This window comes from Medicago truncatula, chromosome 2 (assembly GCF_003473485.1).
Source record: "Medicago truncatula cultivar Jemalong A17 chromosome 2, MtrunA17r5.0-ANR, whole genome shotgun sequence".
Lineage (NCBI taxonomy): Eukaryota > Viridiplantae > Streptophyta > Magnoliopsida > Fabales > Fabaceae > Medicago > Medicago truncatula.
The window spans coordinates 2512012-2531368 of NC_053043.1; the positions used below are offsets into that span (position 1 = coordinate 2512012).

The 19357-nt window shown below is 32.4% G+C and overlaps 3 protein-coding genes across 6 annotated transcripts; 1 reads left to right on the forward strand and 2 right to left on the reverse strand.

Moving 5' to 3' along the window:
* The first annotated feature begins 437 nt into the window (after nucleotides 1-437).
* Nucleotides 438-3574, forward strand: LOC11430757 (sulfite exporter TauE/SafE family protein 2). Its single transcript, XM_003593324.4, has 4 exons — nucleotides 438-1355; nucleotides 2249-2380; nucleotides 2482-2628; nucleotides 3192-3574. The coding sequence occupies exons 1-4, from the start codon at nucleotides 543-545 to the stop codon at nucleotides 3498-3500; spliced, it is 1401 nt and encodes a 466-aa protein (XP_003593372.1). The 5' UTR covers nucleotides 438-542; the 3' UTR covers nucleotides 3501-3574.
* Nucleotides 3575-3675: 101 nt separating this feature from the next.
* Nucleotides 3676-6048, reverse strand: LOC11421611 (thioredoxin-like protein CXXS1). 3 transcript variants are annotated; one of them, XM_039830228.1, is made up of 4 exons: nucleotides 5978-6048; nucleotides 5673-5805; nucleotides 5365-5487; nucleotides 3676-4102 (listed from the first exon to the last, which is right to left on the reverse strand). In XM_039830228.1, exons 2-4 carry the CDS (start codon nucleotides 5769-5771, stop codon nucleotides 3950-3952), a joined length of 375 nt encoding a protein of 124 aa, XP_039686162.1. In that variant the 5' UTR covers nucleotides 5772-5805; nucleotides 5978-6048; the 3' UTR covers nucleotides 3676-3949. The 3 variants fall into 3 exon arrangements, with proteins under 3 accessions (XP_039686162.1, NP_001409318.1, NP_001409317.1); NM_001422389.1 differs by lacking the exon at nucleotides 5978-6048 and adding an exon at nucleotides 5925-5975; NM_001422388.1 differs by lacking the exon at nucleotides 5978-6048 and having other exon boundaries at nucleotides 5673-5939.
* Nucleotides 6049-7009: 961 nt separating this feature from the next.
* Nucleotides 7010-13822, reverse strand: LOC11424229 (kinesin-like protein KIN-14D). 2 transcript variants are annotated; one of them, XM_024777208.2, is made up of 17 exons: nucleotides 13599-13822; nucleotides 13178-13420; nucleotides 12953-13097; nucleotides 12286-12395; nucleotides 12075-12194; nucleotides 11751-11954; nucleotides 11206-11415; nucleotides 11049-11123; nucleotides 10518-10664; nucleotides 10275-10410; nucleotides 10048-10157; nucleotides 9173-9334; nucleotides 8891-9078; nucleotides 8272-8353; nucleotides 8089-8193; nucleotides 7887-7991; nucleotides 7010-7549 (listed from the first exon to the last, which is right to left on the reverse strand). In XM_024777208.2, the coding sequence occupies exons 1-17, from the start codon at nucleotides 13638-13640 to the stop codon at nucleotides 7370-7372; spliced, it is 2364 nt and encodes a 787-aa protein (XP_024632976.1). In that variant the 5' UTR covers nucleotides 13641-13822; the 3' UTR covers nucleotides 7010-7369. The 2 variants fall into 2 exon arrangements, with proteins under 2 accessions (XP_024632976.1, XP_003593375.2); XM_003593327.4 differs by having other exon boundaries at nucleotides 7370-7549; nucleotides 13178-13414.
* Nucleotides 13823-19357: the final 5535 nt, after the last annotated feature.

The following is a 19357-nucleotide window of genomic DNA, read 5'->3' on the forward strand; positions in this document are numbered from 1 at the left end:
GTAAAGTTGTTGTCACGTACAAGTTCAATAAGAATGAGTCTTAATTATGTGTCAAAATGAAACAATATGGGACGTAGGGAAATTTGGCACACTATGTCTAATCTATAGGTATCAAAATCAACGGCGTAGTATTGTTTTTTTCCTTCAAAGACCTGTTAATTTTGTCACATTAGAACTGCTTTATACTGACATAACACATGTGGTTCCATTGCATTGTCCTCCTTGTTCATGTTACCGAATTCTGTCTGAATGATATATATCAACTTTTTTCTATAAAAAAAAAAAATCAAAAAGAAAGCATTATTTTCTCTCTTTTCTTCATCATTAATTAAGAAAGTCTAAAGACATTAAAATTATCATAGTAGGATACAAAACAACAAAAATGAATTGCAATTCATTTTGTTTTGCACCAACAAGTTGTACGGTTATCACTTCTCCAATGTCCCTATATATTAAAGCCATTATAGTGTGCCAATCAGCATATACACACCTAACCTCACTACTTCACTCTTTATCATTGCTAAAATTCTCTCAAAAGCAAAATGAGAACTAAAAGTATTATATTTTTATTTTTCATCACCTTTTTTGCTTTCAATCCTTCAAATGCAAAACAAACAAAGCCCTTTTCAACTATACTCAATATTAACCATGTTCTAGACAAAATTTCTCAGCTAAAAAATGTTACACAAGGATTCCATGAATCACAGTTGCAAATCTCAGTCCCTTTGGTGGTAGCTGGAATTCTTTGCTTCATAGCTTCATCGATATCAAGTGCTGGTGGAATAGGTGGTGGTGGAATTTTCATACCTATACTAACAATTGTAGCTGGTTTAGACTTGAAAGTAGCTTCAAGTATTTCAGCTTTTATGGTCACTGGAGGATCCATTGCAAATGTTATATGCTATATGTTCACAACAAGTACTAAATTTGGTGGCAAGTCATTGATTGATTATGATATAGCACTTTCATCTGAACCATGTATGTTGTTAGGAGTGAGTGTTGGAGTTATTTGTAACCTTGTTTTTCCTGAATGGTTGATAACCTTAATGTTTGCTGTTTTTCTTGCTTGGTCTACCTCAAAAACTTGTAAAAGTGGGGTTATGTTTTGGAATATTGAATCAGAAGAGATAAGGAAAAATATTGGAGTTCAGGAAATTGAAAAAGGGTTGCTAGAAAATGAGATTACTATGCACAAGGATAATGATGGGTCAAAAACTGTTGAAGAGAATCTTGTTTTGGTCCCTCAAGAAAATTCTAGCAAGTTGTGTATCCCTTGGTTGAAATTAGGGGTGTTACTCTTGATTTGGTTCTCTTTCTTTTCCATTTATCTTATTCGTGGCAATGGATATGGACAGGTGAGGTCTCTTTTTTCTTCAACCTTCATGGTCCAATCATGAGGCTACTTATTATTATTAAATTTTCTAAACAAATTTTAATTAGATGCATGATTTGGTTAGCATACTAGAATTGGAATTGAACAAATACTAACAATGATATATATTTTTTATAGACAGTCGTTAGTAAATTAGTAGTTATGTTAGTTTTCAGAGTTCGAATCCTGGATCTCATTCTTAAAACTTCTTCGGTATCCCTTAGATCACCGGCTGAGCTACCTACGCGGAACAGTAATGATAGAGTCTAGGGAAACAATTATGGTGGAAAAGTGGGCATTAGATCATTGGTTTACTATAATAATCAGATAGAGACAAGCCATGCTGATTAGTGGTTACTAATCCATCACAAATAAGGAGGAAGAGGTAGTAGATCCAAAAGATCAATAGATAGTGTAGTACAGAATCCAAAAGCTTTGCTAGATTTGGAAACTGTCTTTTTTAATAATGACTAGTGTTGATCCTGTACTATTGTACTGCATAAGGCACTTTGATCTTGTACTTTATTTTTCTTTTTTGGCTAAATTACATTTAGTCCCTTAACTAATTTTCTAATTTTATTTTAATCTCATAACTAATTAATATTAATATTCCTTACATTTCAGTCCCTTAACTAATGCTTCTGTCAACCAACTTGGTCCTAGTATAGTATTTGCTATATCAATATTTTCTACTTCACTAGGGTTTAAACTCTAACCTTTTAACTTCTTCAACTTCTTCTTTAACACTTGATTCGAACCATTTGAGTTATCCTATCCTTGCTAGTCTTCTACTTTTGATTCTTATATATCGTCTTTTCATATATTGCATACATTTGATGAACCATTCTCTGATGCAATATTGTTCAAACTCTGCAGATCATTCCAATGGAACCATGCGGTGTAGGATACTGGATTATCTCATCAGTTCAAGTACCACTAGCTGTGGTTTTCACTGCTTGGATGGTATTAAGAAAAGAAAGTATTCAAGACCAGACTCTCATACCACAGGTTCATAAACAACATAGATTCAAAGATAGTTTTTGGTTACTTGTAAGTTTGTAACCTCTTTCAATCTACTTGCAGCTAACTTCTATTAAACTGATATGCAGGTACAGTGTCAGAACAGAAATTGTCCATCAAATAAGCTTGTTTTTCCATTGATGGCACTACTAGCAGGAATGTTAGGTGGTGTTTTTGGAATTGGTGGTGGAATGCTGATAAGTCCACTTCTTCTTCAGGTTGGAATAGCTCCTGAGGTAAGTTCCAATGTTATAAGCTTTACTGATGTCATGATTGAATAGACAAATTGATCCTCAAAATTGTAACATCGGCGAAAATAAACCCTCATTTTTTAAAATTGGCAAATTTTTATCTGAAACTGTAAAATATCATTTGAAATGGTCTAATCCATTAACTTCTATTGTTTGAAGATATGACGTGACATATTAATTGGACATGTCCTATTGCACGATGTTCCTACATGAACATCACACTATTTCACCTAGGACTAATTTGCCTATGAAATTTGGGTCATCTCAACGACAAATTTGTCAATATTTTAATTGTACTTGGACTAGTTACTAGCAAACTAGTTTATGAAAAAACCGGAATTTCTTAGGCAAGTTAGTCCTTAGTGAGATGTCATTGATTATTTTACAATTTTAGAGATATATTTGTCAATATATCTAAAAAACAGATATATTTGCAAAAATCAAAGACTACTTCGACCGATGCATTATTGTAATCTATCATCTGATTGTTGATTACTGCAGTAAGTAAACAGATATTAACCAAGTAATCAAATTTTCTTAAATTATAGGTAACAGCAGCAACATGTTCTTTCATGGTTTTCTTCTCTTCTACAATGTCATCGTTGCAATATTTGCTATTGGGAATGGAACATGTAGAGACTGCCTTAATCTTGGCCATAATGTGTTTTGTTGCATCACTTCTTGGGTTATTAGTAGTACAGAAAGTAATTAGGAAATATGGAAGACCCTCTATAATAGTCTTCTCAGTTAGCATAGTGATGTCTTTAAGTATTGTTCTAATGACTAGCTTTGGGACCCTAAAGGTTTGGGAAGACTACAAATCAGGGAAATACATGGGGTTCAAACTACCCTGTTAAAACAGCTGTGTTACATAAGTTTTTGTTTGTATACCTCTCTCCTTTTTTTTATTAGTTTTTGTTATTTTCGCATATATTAAGAAAAGTAGATACCGCATTTAATGTGTCCGTTTTGTGAATGAACGTTACCAAATTACGCTCGTGTGTAAGATGTGTTCAAAAGAATATCAATAAGTTAATCAGGGACAATAAACATGACTTTCAATCAATAGAGTAATATATATCCACAACATTGAAAACAAACAAAATATACAAATTTTGGCTGACACAAAAACTGTAAACAAAAGTAACCAATTAGCTTAAGCATTGAGCTAATGGAACTAGGAAACAAAACATGAAGAATTGACATATCACAAATGAAAAGGAATTGACCAAGATGTTATAGTACAGGACCACAAAACACACTTCTTACAACTTGCAAAGAAAAAAATATCATACAGAAGCTTGTACTAGGCAATTGATGCACGAGTGGACTGAACAAATCCCTCTATCCTTTTCTTAATCTCCTCTGGATTAGCACCAACTATCTTGTCCGATGGAGCACCATCCTTCAACAACAAAAATGTTGGCATTGCCTTTATATCATTCTTGGTGGCCACCTCCTGAACCGCCCCAAAAAAATTTCAATTGATTCAATTTCCATCAGTACACAATATTAAACCATTAGATTAAAAATCAAAACAACAAAAACTTTTCTGTTTCGATGCCTCCGGCATGAAAATAACACAGGAAAAGCATGTTAAGATTGTATATTGCTTAATAACAATATAAGTCATTGAACCTTATTAGTTATGCGTGTAGAACACAGTAAACATTTTAGAATACAAGTTATAGGAGAGTAACAGTATACGGTAAACATTTGATGCGACAGACTATAAAAGGAAAAGCTCAATTCACAGGTATTTCACCAGCAATCTGTTTCTGAGCATTAGGCAACAGTTCAAAACATTTGTTGACTTCAATTCAAATGTATTTTATCTGTTATGTTATGTATGAAACCTATATATATGTATAGCTACATCTTTTGATGTCAACTAAGTGAATGCAGTCATCTTTTCCATCCGTTCTTTAGATGGTATCAGAGCTTTCTAACTATGTCGAGTTAAAGTCAATGGTACGGATCCCATTGGTTTTTTGTACCTGCAAGATGTCTCATAAGTTACAAAAGCCCCTTTAAGCCAGATATTCAAATCCATCATCCTCCCAGGTTATATTTGTAGAGAATCAATTTCAGTGGAGCCACGAAGACTGAGTATATTGCATAACATGGATTCTATGTCAAAAGAGTAGCTGACGAATTCTGTCATTTATCTTGTCACTTGGGATACAGTTCTATATGGTGGTATATGTACAGAATTTCCTTCACCATACAAGCAGATTCTCTCAAAAAAAAAAAAAAAAAAACTCTAATCACCATAGTGATGTCGGATTTCCATCCGAATACTCTACAATAGACACTACATGTCAATTATATGACTGAATTTTGTTGGTCGCACAGTTGCAAATTGTAGTAAAAGGTTTTGATCCAACAACAACGAAGCCTTGTCCCACTAAGTATGGTGGACTACATGTATTAAACGACACTATAATGTTGTCATATATCATATCTATATCCAACAGTAAAAGGTTTTTATCCCAATTATGTATGTTAAGTAAACATTTATGGTTTAGCCGCAAAAAGGTTTTGACCTAAATAAGAATACATCCCAGATTCCCACATAGCCTCACATCCACTCAAGAAGAAAGTTGAGAGATTATAAGTATTAATTAACGATGATGTGTTTAAATATGTAATAGTACTAAGTTATTAAGTAATAAGCGCATGTATATGCATGAACCAAAATGTGCATCTACAAGAAATTACCTTGACTTCATCAACATCAACGGAGAGAAACAGAAAATCTGGATAATCTGATGCGAATTCTTCAAAAAATGGAATCATAGCCACTGATGGCATACACCATGAAGCAGTAAAGTGAACAACAATCTAAGATCCATCGCACAAAATACAAAAAATATAAGAATATATCTATCAATCAATCCAATAATACTCTACCCTTAAAGAAAAAGAACAACACAACCTGAACCAGCAAATCAATTTGAATCAAAACTAGAAAATTCACAAATCAAATACTCGTTTGAAGCTTCAAAAACATTCAAACTTTGACTTACAGGAGAATTCTGATTAGAAGCTTGGTTGACATGAAACTCCCATGATTGCAAAGAATCAATCACCACTACCTTGGACTTGTTTTCCTCTGTGTTTTCCATTTTAACCTTCCTTCAACTTTCTACTTGATGATTTCTGAAGAAAACAAAACCAACAAATAAAAATATTTTCACTGTTTTTACTATAATTTCAGCTTAGACAGTCTTAAACAAAATTGGATACTAAATAAGATGACAGCAGACACGAATCGTTACATTATTTTCATCAACGGATAAGGACAACCCCCTAAACAAGGATCTCATCTCACCTTGCTACAGAACAAAGTATTAATTATTTAATTCAAACTAAATAAAACTATTGGCTAACTCACCATATGAGTTGGTTCAAGGTTAGACTTCTACGATATGACGAAGCAATATTCAAATTTCAGTTAAAAGAGTTACATACGTCTCAAATACAATTAACTCTCGTGAAAATAATAAATGGGAAAAAAGTTAATCATCCAACAAATTTTTATTAAAATAAGAATAATTACTTAATTTTCATCTAGACAAATTTATTCTTAACAATTTAACTTTTTTTTTAATATAAATCAATCACAAAAGTAACTACCAATTTTTATCGAACACTATGAATTTACCAATTTATATAAATATTACAAAATTGATAAATCAAAATGTATATCGCCCTCTTGATAATATAGTAATTGAAATGTTAATTAGTGTCCTAAGAATAATATGTTTTTATAATATGTTTTTAAGGAAGTTTATGTAACTTATGCATAAGAAAATTAAAGAATTTAAATGAATAATTTTTTTAATTTGAATTCTTATGGCATTGCTTAACAAGACCTAGTAATAACAATAATAATTGGTTGTGTAGTTTGTCCAAGTGGAAAAACAATCAAAGAGATAAAAGAAAAAGATATGGGGTATCTTAAACTAACCAAGTGAAAAATCAAATCATTGAATATCCACCGTTCATCTCCATCCAAATTTGTGGTTCTAGCTGTCCTACCATTGGACTCAACGGGCGCCCACTGACTCTCAGTCATCCCTGCGTCTGGAAGATTCTCCACCAAAAGGTAGCAGACAAATAAATATTAGTACTCCTTCCCTTTATCTTTGGTCCACATTAAATTTATAATTAACTTAGGTGAAAAGCAACCACGTCTCATATCCCCTCACATGGTTTTGCTTAGTGTTGATCTTAATTCAATTAGAGTCTGGCTCAGTTTGATTCACTAAAAAAACAAATTAATGGCCTACCTCATCTATTTAATGCAAATAAAATGACTATAAAAATTGAAGATCACAGTCGAACTTAATGCATGCATTATTGGTAATTAAATCAACAGCATTCTACATGACCCAAAGCATGTTGTTAACAACTGTTGACGTGCCATCCAATCAACCTTGTGAAGTTGCAAGAATTAATCAAATTATGTGATATTACATAGATTACAATCAACAAGCTGCTCAAATAAAATAAATTTTGTCATATCACAGCTAAATGATACAGGGCATCAACAACACCGCTGAGGCTATAGTGATAGCCAATCCACTACAAGCTCAATTCTCTAAAACTTAACACAATTACATTTACCATACTTAGAACAACACAACACTTCTTCTATCACTACAAGCTCAATATATTTTGGTTATGGTCTGAGCTATGCCATTTTGCTAGCAGACCTTGCTTAGCCATAGCTCAAACGAGAATCAGAAGCCTTCATGGATGTCTGGCGCCGAGGAATACCAATCTCACAACTATTTACTCTCGCGGCAAAACGAAGAGAGCAGAGTGACTCTCCAGTTGAAGATGGATCGGGTGAAATATTTACAAACATCAAAGTCTTAGAATCTCCGCCAAGACATGGCTGCCAAAGGAAAAAACAGAAAGTTAAATGAGTAATCATTAACAAAGGAAAAGAAAATATACTCATGAACAAATGCCAAAGGAAAAAACAGAAAGTTAAGCAGAATATGAGCATATTCAGATACATGTTAGTTAAATGGGGCTGCCCCTCATGTTCTCTCATGTGTAAATAATCAACTTCGTATTTAAATTTTCAAAGAATTTAAGAACTGCCATTTGACTATTTTTTTAAGAATCCTCAAGTTCTCTGCACTCACATGATGTTAAAATTTAAAGGTATAGTAATGAAAATGAAATAAAAGGCAACAAAAACATGCAAATATTCAAGCTAAGCAAACCTGGAGAAGGGTTGTCAGTTTAGAATTCCTGAAGGGGACATGATCCTCTTTCTTTGCCAAGGCAAAAATGACATCACTCAAACAGGAGAGACTTTTGTTTATCGCCTGACAGACATATATAGCAAACATTTATTACTAGTTGATTAATGGAACTATTTTATCAGCATAGAACTCAAGTTATAACAATGAAAATCAAGGACACCTTAGTTTCATTCAGGCGGTCCCCAGTTGCTCCACTTTTCGACAGCCTTTCACTTCCAGCAAGATCTATCAGGTTTAGCACACCTTGAACCTGTTGTTCAGTGTTCTACAAACCAGACAAAAGTAAATCAGGAGACAGTTGACAAAAGAACAGAAAATATAGCATTATATCAAAGAGCAGTACCTCATTAACACCACTAATTCGCAGAGTAAAGACAAAGTGACTTCGCGACGATTGTTCATTCATCTGTGTTCTTCCTACTGACCTGGAAAAATGTAAAGGGCATTGACGTTTAAAAATCCAGAAAGAACACAATCACGTTGTATCTTGTACATTGAAGAATGAAGGTCATGTTTACTTTATGAAAACATTTTCTGTTTTCATTTTCTAAATTTTTTGTTAATTTTACTTGTTAACAAGGAGGTAATAGACACTTCAAGTGAACTGTGTGTTTTTCGGAAACAATGAAAATGCTAAAAGCATTGTTTTCATTATGTCATCACTTTATCACAATAGTTCACTTCAAGAATCTTGCATCTTCTTATTAGCAAGTTAAAATGATCAAACTATAGAATATGATGAAAAACAAAAATTTATTATGAAACGATTATACAGTACCCGGAAACTTGATAGCTACAATAAAATATTAGTTGAAAATGAATAATATTGGTCATCCAAAACTTCACACAAAAGCAGATGCATTATTGCACTGTGGCACATATTTGTCTGGAAAGCTCGCCCCAACATAACTTCACAACACAATCTCTAAATTAACATTTGCAGATTTCAGTTATTACTTTACCTGCTTTGTGCAGCCTGTTTTAAAAGGGCGGAAATCTCATCTGCACCGCAAACATCCACAATAGTTAGGTCCGGAACATATGTGTTTTTTCCATTGGCATCGTGTATAATATTGTACTTCTTTCCAGGATTTTCTGTTGGTGATAACAAATCCCTTATGGTCTCGTTGTATATTTCAAGTACTGAGGCCTGCAAATAAATATTTACACAGATTGTAAAGTTTCCACCAACATTTGTACCTAATGCAAACCAAAATAATGAGAAGGTACATTAGCCTATTCACCTGCATTGTGTACTTCCACCCTTGATCTTTCAGAGACTGACTAACGAGGAATATCTGTTCAAGTGAACGTGGTATCAAGCCTTTGAGCTCAGGAGGGCCAGGCCTGCCAACCATCGTATAGGTTTTTCCAGAACCTGTTTGTCCATAAGCAAAAATGCAAACCTACCCCAATAAACCACGAAACCTTTGTCAGCCAACCAAGGCATAGTTTATCTAGTAAAGGCCAAAACAACACAAATAATAACGAGAAAATATAGAAGAAAAGGCCCTAGAAAGATTTTACCAAAATGGCATAATCCATTTCCGTGCTGCTTCGTGAAGGAAAAAAACTACTTTTTTTAAGAAACAACTAAATTCTTAGGACTTATTCCATTAACAACAGACGCCAAGGTATCAAGCACAAGGTACTATTCAGATATAGCCAGACAAAATTCCATGTGACCAAAATAATGTGCCAGACTTTGCATTTTAGAGAACAAAAACAAGCAGAACTTCAATTTTAAGTTATTTTACCTTTTGAAAGAAAAAATCAGAATGTACCAGCAAACAACAGAGTAAAGGTTACAGCAACCAAAACAATCAGAATCTACCAGCAAGCAACAGAGGAATGGTAACAGCAACCAAAACATTGCACATCAAAAAATAAATCCTTTAAAAAACTGTAAATAGCCGAAATGGCTACACAGCTTTTATTTTGCTATAAGTCAAACTGCATCCAACAGAATTGTGCAAGTCTCCAAAGCCAAGAGTAAGTGTTTTTCCATCTTGCAAGTTGTAACATTCCTATAGTTTCCAATTTATATTCTGTTTTACCTATTTTAATGCATAAACGGTCTGGTGCTTATAGTGAATAAAAAATAGACAGTAGAAATCACCTTGTACCCATCAAGCGCGCTTTGTACTAGCTGAGAAATCTCGGTGAAAACATCCTGCTGTGAAGCCTCCTGATTAAATACTTTGTCAAATGTAAAAGAATACTTCTGACCTGCGTATTTTTAAGTGATTTGTAAGTGATGAAATTCTTATAATCGTAAAGGCTCATAAACTACATGAAACTTATTCAAAATGGTGGCAAGAGAGAGGAAAGAATTTGTGTATATACCGCTCTGTGCCAATTCAACACCTCGACCAAGAGCTTCTGTTGATGAAGGGAAAGTAACTACCATGTCTGCTGCAGGACCATCCTCTGGTAGCAAAGGTCGAACACGGCAGAACACACGGATATTTCCTTTTAATTCCTATATACACAGATATACATATATTGATAAATGATTATATACTATTGATTTATTATACCAAACAGTTAATGAGAAGTAAAAATAAATTTTAAGCAGAAACCATTTACCAGAATAGTGTTGTGCAATTTTTTACGTAATGTCTCTCCTTCAATTACTTGGAGCTCTTTTTCAGCCAGTCTCTCTTGTAGTTGACCTATAGTTCTTTTCTGGTCTTCAAACACCGTTTGTGTTTCCGAAAAAGACAAATCGGCCATCTAACAAGAAAATAAAGTTATTTTTATTTGTAATTGTCAGATATGTGTTGACTGCTACAAGCAAAATTCAACTAATACCATTCATATTAATCATTTTCCCTGTTAAAAATATTTCGAATTTTCTTATTGTTGAATAGCTGGATATGATATTATTCAAGAGTTAAAGACAAACATTAACAAGCAAAGACCAAGCACAATTGGTAATAAGGTTCAATAGTTAAACTTGAAAAAAAAAATATCTCCAGAATCATATTTTATTTTATGAACAAGAAGATGATCAAAATCCACCCAAATTTTAATATAAGGAAGTAAATTTTCAAATGAAACTAATAATATAGGAAAAGCAAAACACACACACATGCAGACATCAGTACAACTTTGTACCTTTAACTTCTCCTTTTCGGCATTCAACTGCTGCTGCAACATATCTATTTGTTGCCTTTGTGAAGTACATACCTCCTACAAGTAAAGTCAGAAATATAATGAACACGGGAGTGCATAATACTTAATCACTAAAATGGTCGAGAAACAATAAACATACCTCGAGAGCATTTGTTTTAGCCATCAATGTACCCAACTGTTCACTTGATTTCCCTGTATACTCTTTGTATTTTGCTACCTCTCCAGTTAAAGCTTGTACTTGTCCCAATTGGCGATCACGGTCGTCTCTTATTTGTTTTAGTTCATCTCGGAGGCATTTGAGTTCATTAGCTAACATGTCTTTTGCCTTTGTAGCCTCTTCCTGTGAAGCCTGAGATAATAAGAAAGCAATGGGTCCAATGAGAAAAACATTGTTGAGATACATCAAGCAACAAGTCAAAATCAATATAAATATCAGCAAAATGCACAAGGCTTTTAAGTTCATAATATTTGCATTTCACTGCTCTTCATTCAAGTACATATTATTATCCAATGTACTCATTTTCGATTTCATTTCCAAGAAATCATTCAAAGAAGAAAAAAATTCCAACTTGTCCACGACATTTTGAGTATCAGCAGGAAAATTTAAGAACTAAAACCATCTATTGACAATACACATCATATATGATAAGACTCGATAGCACTAACCAACATTAAATAACTTACTTTATGAGATGCCAACTGCTCTTGCAATGCCTTATTGTGGCCTCTAACATTGCTAAGGTTCTCAACAATACTTGATTTCTCAGTTTCCAGTCGTTTTTGTGCCGCACTAGCTGCGTCAAGATTTGCCTGAAGGCTACTATTGTACTGCTGCAAACTGATATTATACTCTTTTGATCTATTGTACAAGTTTTCATTTTCGGTGGCCTGCAAAAATCAACAATTACAAAAGGAAGGGTGGATAATAATTGAGGCAATCTGCTGGTATCAAAAACCAACATTGTGGACTTGTATATTTAAACAGTAACTATAATAACAGAGCATTACCTGCCGCTCAGCAGCTGATCTCGCATTGCAAACTCTCTCAAGTTCAGTTGAAAGAGAAACTTGCATCTGCTCAGCTTCATTTCTGGCTTCTTTTTCTTTTCTATAACATTCCATCACTTCCTGGTAGCCAAAAACACAAGAAAGAAGGTCATAAAGCAAAAGAAACATCACCAGGAATATCCAATCACAACAATGTGGCAAACAACCATACCAATTTATCTGATTCTTCCTTTGCAATCTTCTCTTCTAAAGAGGAAATTGTCATCCTCAAATTTGATATAGCCTCATTCAATTCTGCTATCTTCATGTTCATCTCATTCTCTGAGAAAAAGAAAAAAAATATAGATCATGTTAAAATATTGAATAAATGTTCTTAAGTCTTAACTAAAAACCGAAGACTGACAACGACAAACAAGCCTTATCCCACTAAGTGGGGTCGGCTAGATAGATCAAAGTACGCCATAATATTCTATAATAAACCTAAAAAACCAAAGACTATCAATTATCCTATAGTTTAAATGATGGAATAATGCAAAATGATAAAACTATTTAGTAAGTACTTTAGATAGAAAGAACAATTTCATTGGAGTGTTAAAAAAACCATTCCTTCATTATATTTAAAAAAACTATTCCTTCGAAAGTAGTATTTTTAACCATTGTATGCATAGGTTTAAATAGTAAAATCAAGCATTCCATTCATTTGGTCATATATTGAAGTATTTTGCAACTGTATAAAATCAATAAAATCACTTGATATACTTCAAACTTTCCTATCATAAGTAATCTACTTATACTACATTCTTCACTGTTACTACCAAATGCCATACAACAATGCCTAAAACCCTCGATGCACAAAACACAAATAAGTAGAGGCTCACCAGTATCAACGCATTTTTTCTCGGCAGATTCTAGATCTGTCTGAAGCTTTTCTTTTTCTTTAATATACCCTTCTTCAACTACCTTAAACCATCTAACGCAGTTTTTAAGTCGCTTAATAAGATCCACCATCTGCTCCATTTTTTTCTGCAAATCAAAAATCAACCCCCATATAAGCTTTACTAACACCAAAACTCAGTGATACAGTAAAAATGAGAGAAAGATACCTTAGTATCAAGGGGATTCCCCTTTTTCATCTTCTCAGTCAATAAAGCTTCTACTTCCTCTTTGGTGAATTCAATGATGCTTGGCTCAGATCCCTCGGTTGCACCGCCACCGGCACCATCATTAGCGTCTGATCTGTTGTTGAGTGAACCTAATGGAGCCCTACCTCTACCCTGTACGACCATTCTTTCACCACCAATCCTTCTACGCTTATTTTCTTCAGCACCTCCCCCTTTTTTCTGCATCTAAAAATTTAACAAATTGAACACTAATTCGACACTAATTTCACTATTAATGCAAAACGAGAACTAATAGTGTCAAAATTGAAACCTACTTGAGTAAAATCTAGAAAATAGAAAAGCATAAGAAAGAGAGAGAATGAAGGGGATTTTTTGAAGAAGAGAGAATGAAGGGGATTCATACGTTGGAGGGGCTTGGTGCCCGATTCTGGTTCCGGGAAGACATGAAGTGCTTCGTAGAATGGATTATGTTAGGAATCGATTTTGGGAAATCGCGTTTGGGAAAATGTTAGGGTTTGGATTGTTGTATTGTGAAGAAGAAACGAACGTTGAAGTGAAATTTGAAATTTGAGAGCGTTTTTTTCAAAAATAAAGCAAATGCGCTCTTCTCTTCTCTCTCCCTCAGTCTCGGTTTTCTTCTAGCTTTATTGTTGGACCGATTGAACCGGTTTGGATGTTAGGCCATGGTTTTTTTTTCAAATTATGATTTTGAAGCTAACGGTCTTGTTTGACATTGAGACACCATCCATTGACCCATCTTAGCATTTGTTTTTTAAAGGGGAAAAGGTAATTTGATTTTGAATGTGTAATCAGTAGTCGTACTAGTCTCTTAGTATATTAGTCAAAATAGTTTTTCAATATGCAATATATCATCTTTTACATTAAAATGTTTTGTTAATATTGTCATATTAGTTTTTCAACATACTTACATATTATCATATCGGTTTTTATAGTACTTATTGACTGTCATATCGTTCATATATGAAAAGAGTTTATGCTAGCATTAAGGGACGGCTATTTTAACGTCAATGACTATTTTGATTAATGAAGTGTACACTTAGGAACTATCGTGGCTATTGTGAAATTTTGATACATATAGGGACAATCGTTACTAGTTATTGCACATTCAAATAACAAAATGATTATTATCTCCTTTTTAAATAAAAAATAGAACATCTTGATCAAGCATAAACGAGAGAGAGGGAGGGAGGGAGGGAGGGAGGGAGGGAGAGGGAGAGGGAGGGAGAGAGAGTTTATTTTTCTTTACACTTGTGTGGATATATTTAATCGGCTACATAATAAAAATAAATAATTCTAAGGAAAATGTTAATGATTGCCTCTAAGGCACTCTTTAAGGATCATAAATAGTAAGTATTTATGAAAATACGTGTAATCAATGCATTGAAAATTGAAATATTTTATTTTAAAAAAAAAAAAATTGCTTATTTTAGAATACTTAAAGAGTGTCTCGAAGGCATTCGTTGTCAAGCCTCTAATTCTAATGTTATGTAAAATATTTTAGGGTTAAATATATTTTTAGTCCTTACATTTTGCGTCTCTTTGAAGAATAGTCCCTACATTTCATTAAATGTTTTTAAAATCCTCACATTTTATCTCCGTTATCAAAATTAGTCTTTGTTGTTAACTCTTTAACGGAATGCTGATGTGGCAGTTAGTGGGTCCTAATTATTTATTGAAATGTAAGGACTATTTTTCAATAGTCATGCAAAATGTATGGACCAAAAACATATATATCATTTATCCAAAAGCGCTTCGATGATAAAGGTAAAAGATTTCTTCCAACTTAACATGGAGATTTTCACCACCTGTTATGGTCCAGCCCAAGAGGTTTGTCCCTGCTCTTGCATATGAAAGATGTTCAAACAAAGAAATCATAACATATCATTTGTATGATTTTTAAGATAGTTGGATAGGGAAGATGTTCACAAAAAAAAAAAAAAAAATCATAACATATCATTTTTAACATAAAGATGAATATTTGCTCAAAAATGATAATGATGAATATATGATCTAAATTAAGTATTCTTTGCTCAAAAAAATTAAATATTCTTAATAATCAGACAGATATGATTAATAATTGTATAAAAACCTTTTTAATAGCAATGCATATCGATTAAATTTTTAGTTTAATGTGGAAAATAAGTAGAGCTGGTTGAGCTTAATTTCGACTCTTTCTTTTTTCTTTTTCGATTTTGTTGAGGTTTAAACTCATTAGATATATTTTAGCAGCGTTAAATAAGTTTTTAATCTCTATAAATATATCAAATTATATTTTTAGTCTTTCTACAAAAATTCTTCAAATAATGATCCTTTAAATATTTTCTTTCAATATTTTATGTCTCTGCAATTAAGTAAACTCATGTGTGCGTCCTTTAAATTTTTGAATTCGTTTTTACACGTATGTGTTTAAAATGTTATAAGATTTTCTCCAGCAAACATTTAGAATTTTTGTTGAATTAAATATAAATTTTTAAACACCAAAAGCTTAAAAATTCATTTTAATTCATCTCTTGTTAAAAAATTATAAACTTTTCTTAGAGATATTCTTATAATGTACTAAATTTGAGTGCAAAAATTCAAACACTGAAGGGTGTAAGTGACTTGACGTAAAAATAGGGACAAAATATGTTGTTAGAACATATTTCAAGGACTCTTGTTTGAATAATTTTTTTAGGGGAACTAAAAACTAAATTGAATATATTTGTAAGGATCAAAAACTTATTTAATCAATCTTAAACTTTTCAAGCCAAATACAAGCTATTTTAACATGTCATAAGTCTTGTGGCAACCAATAAATCAAATAGTAAATATTATTAAATGGCAATAACGTATAAGTCGTTAGTTCATTTGTTAAGGTCATTAACCATATGAATTGGCCAAGTCAATTATAAACTTGTAAGAAGAGAAATGATATGCGAAATAAATGATAACATGTTTTATTCAATAAATTTGCAGGTTGGAGTCCTAAAGCTACCAATGTAATGGCTGACATCGATGAAGCTAACATGGGACTTAAGTGGTTTCATGCAAGGAAAGTGAGAGCTGGAATGTTTGGTTCAACAACTCTCCAATTCAGAGGATATCCACATCTTGATCAAGCAATTCGAAGTGTATGACGTGTATGCCAACATTTAATATTTATTAATATGATGTTTTATGCTAAAACATTTTCAAGTCATAACATTTGCGCCCATCGTGGGCCGGTGGTAAAGCTTTTCCTGCCGACATACCCTATACTTGTCGGGGTAGATGGATATTGTTTCAACTTTTATCGGATGGATTGGTAGGTATTCCAAAAATCAAATTGAACAGGTAGTCTCAAAGCAAACACACCGTCACAAATAGGGGTAACGATTAACATCGTTTTTCGAGGTTTTAGCAACGAGGCTCTATACCTTTTGTATTAATCTACAATAAAAATTAACCGTATGTTGTGAGAAACTCGTGGAATTAGAAGTTGGGGATATGAAATAGTGGTTAGATAAGAGCCACACAAAAAAAATCAGAAATGAAAGAAAAAGAAGAAATAGCATGAGACTGAGATTGAAGAGAAAGAAGTAACAATGGAAATGAAATTTTATTTCCGAACTCATTATGGCAATACTTATGTATGATAGCTTTATTTTCTTCTTGTTTATGTTTTATGCACAGATAGGATCGCATACTTGGTCACCATTGTACTTTTGAAGTGGTGGTATTTTTTTTAATTTTGGGCTTTGATGGTTATAAAGTTGCATGTGTGTGAAAAGAAAATGAACAAGGCTATAAGTGTTGAAAGCAGAACCAAGTGGGAATAGGTTAGAAAAAACTAGCGTAGTAAAAAATTGGTGGTTTGTGCACGTTAGAAGTAGCAAGGCCTATATGATTTTACATGAGATCGTAAAAAATTGGTGGTTGAGCGTGCAAGGCCTATGTGGTTTGTGCACGTTAGAAGTAGCTCATAAATGTAAACAAGTTTAAAATTTGCAATCACTTTTTATTTGTAACATATATATTTTGCGTAAAAAAATATATATAACATCAATTCTCACATAACATGCATGACTCAAATAATATCTCAAAACTCATAAATCATCTAAAAAAATGCATGACTCGAATAATCATATTTAATACATGAAAAATGAGATAAATATGTATTATTTACAGTGTATATTGGTGGTTCGTGCATGTAGTTGACGATGTTGTTTGTGATTGAAATACATGACTCTAGAAGTCATGTTTGATTCATGAGAATCACATAAAATCAATTGTGTGTGATTTATTTAAGAGCAAATTGCATTCATCTCGTGTGAAATTTTGTTAAAAGACACTCATACCCTCTTTAGTTTGAAAAAAAACTCTTATCTCCCTTGATTTAACACATTGGGTTAACACCGTTAACAATCATGTGTTTTTTTTTTTGTCCTTTTATTTTTCTCTATGTATACCAATGTTTTTCCAAACCTAACCGATGGATATCAAACGCTCACACATTTTCTTTGAAACATGTATCGCACCATTCACTTTCAGCAATTTTCTTATCAAATTTAAACTATTCTTTTTATATTACTTCTCTTTTCACATAAAGTTAACAATAGGGATTTTATGCTTCATCTTTATATGCAGTATCTTAAATTATAGAGAATATCAATCAATTAGAACAATAAATTATAGAAAATAAATAAATGAAATATGATGCTCCAAAACAAACTAGCATTCAAACAACTAAACTTCATAGAGAAGAGGAGTCACGATGAAGATAATTGAAAATCGAAAAGAACAAATAAAAGATTCGCATCTAAAGAAATGAAAACATAGAAGTGGGGATTTGGGACCTTCGATTAAATCGTTGTTGGAAAGGAAAAGTTATGAAATGTATTTGTTCTGTTAAGTAACAAACATTAGTTAAAGGGGAAGATATCAACTCTTGCAAAGAATCAAGGGTGGTAGTTTTTTTTTTTCAAACTAGAAGGGTGCGAGTGTTTTTTAATAAAATTTTAAGGGAGGTAAATGCAATTTACTCTTTATTTAATATTCAACTCCATTTTTTTTAAATTTCAAATTAATTAATGATATATTAGTTATGTTTTTTTAATTAATAAAAGATGCATTCTTCAAAATTAGATATGTTTCTGAAATGCTTGTCTTTGTTGATTAATTCAAGCAAGTCATGAATCAATTCCCAACAATATTAAATGTTGTAATGACTAGTTTCTTAGAATAATTCAAGTTGTTTATTTTTTAAGTCATTTTGTATCAACAAAAAAATACCCCTCTGTTCCAATATATAAGTACCTGTTTTATTTTATTTTTGTTTCTAAATGTAAATTTCTTTTCAAATTGCTAGATGCATTTATTATTATTTTCCTAAACATACCCCTAATTAATCCTACTAATTTGTCTTGAAATACAAAAAGTCAAATTTAATACACATACAAACAAAAGACAATTTAATAATATTACCACATAAAATAGACACATTAACTACACTTTGTTTCAAGTTTACCAAATTTATTCCTAGGAATAACATTCCTTGGAATATAAGGAATAACATTCCTTGGAATATAAAGATGGAAATTTTATTCCAAGGAATTTAGGAAAAATATGTTTGGTTAGCTTTATAATATTCCTAGGAACCATAAAAATAGGGATTATAATAGGTAAACTATTTATGAATTTATTCCCATCTCCATAGGAATTTTATTCCCACCCTTTTCCTTGGGAAATTTTTTCTATTCCCAGGAACATTTTATACCCAGGAATAAAATTTAGTAAACTTGTAACAAACATAGGCATATACATTCCAATCATTTTATTTTCGGGAATCAACAATTATAACTTGAAACAAACACACCCTTATATGAAAAAAGCAAAGGAAGGTTACATATAAAGATGGAGGGAGTATAAATCTAGTTGTTTATTGGGACCGGGACTTGATCAATTTCAAGAAAAATAGTTGACGGTGTTATCCTGTGTTGTTTATTGTGATATTTTTAGATTGATTTGTATGTCACGTAATGAGACATATTTATTTATTGCAACAATTCTAGTGAAAATCATAAAAAACAATAAATAGGATACTAAACTTGTTGATGTCGATCAAAAGGTGGAAGTCAATTTCACAATTTGATAGAACACGTGTACGAACAACATGACAATATT

Bases quoted from the DNA above. Each gene is read 5' to 3' on its own strand.
- LOC11430757 (XM_003593324.4), top strand. From the start codon at position 543: ATGAGAACTAAAAGTATTATATTTTTATTTTTCATCACCTTTTTTGCT. The intron at 1,356-2,248 runs GTGAGGTCTCTT...CAAACTCTGCAG, and splicing joins GTGGCAATGGATATGGACAG to ATCATTCCAATGGAACCATG. The intron at 2,381-2,481 runs GTTCATAAACAA...ACTGATATGCAG, and splicing joins ACCAGACTCTCATACCACAG to GTACAGTGTCAGAACAGAAA.
- LOC11421611 (XM_039830228.1), bottom strand. From the start codon at position 5,771: ATGGAAAACACAGAGGAAAACAAGTCCAAGGTAGTGGTGATTGATTCT. The intron at 5,488-5,672 runs GTAAGTCAAAGT...GATGGATCTTAG, and splicing joins CTTCTAATCAGAATTCTCCT to ATTGTTGTTCACTTTACTGC. The intron at 4,103-5,364 runs GTAATTTCTTGT...GGGGCGGTTCAG, and splicing joins TTGATGTTGATGAAGTCAAG to GAGGTGGCCACCAAGAATGA.
- LOC11424229 (XM_024777208.2), bottom strand. From the start codon at position 13,640: ATGTCTTCCCGGAACCAGAATCGGGCACCAAGCCCCTCCAAC. The intron at 11,955-12,074 runs GTAATGCTCTGT...TGATTTTTGCAG, and splicing joins GATCAGCTGCTGAGCGGCAG to GCCACCGAAAATGAAAACTT. The intron at 11,124-11,205 runs GTATGTTTATTG...CTTTACTTGTAG, and splicing joins CTAAAACAAATGCTCTCGAG to GAGGTATGTACTTCACAAAG.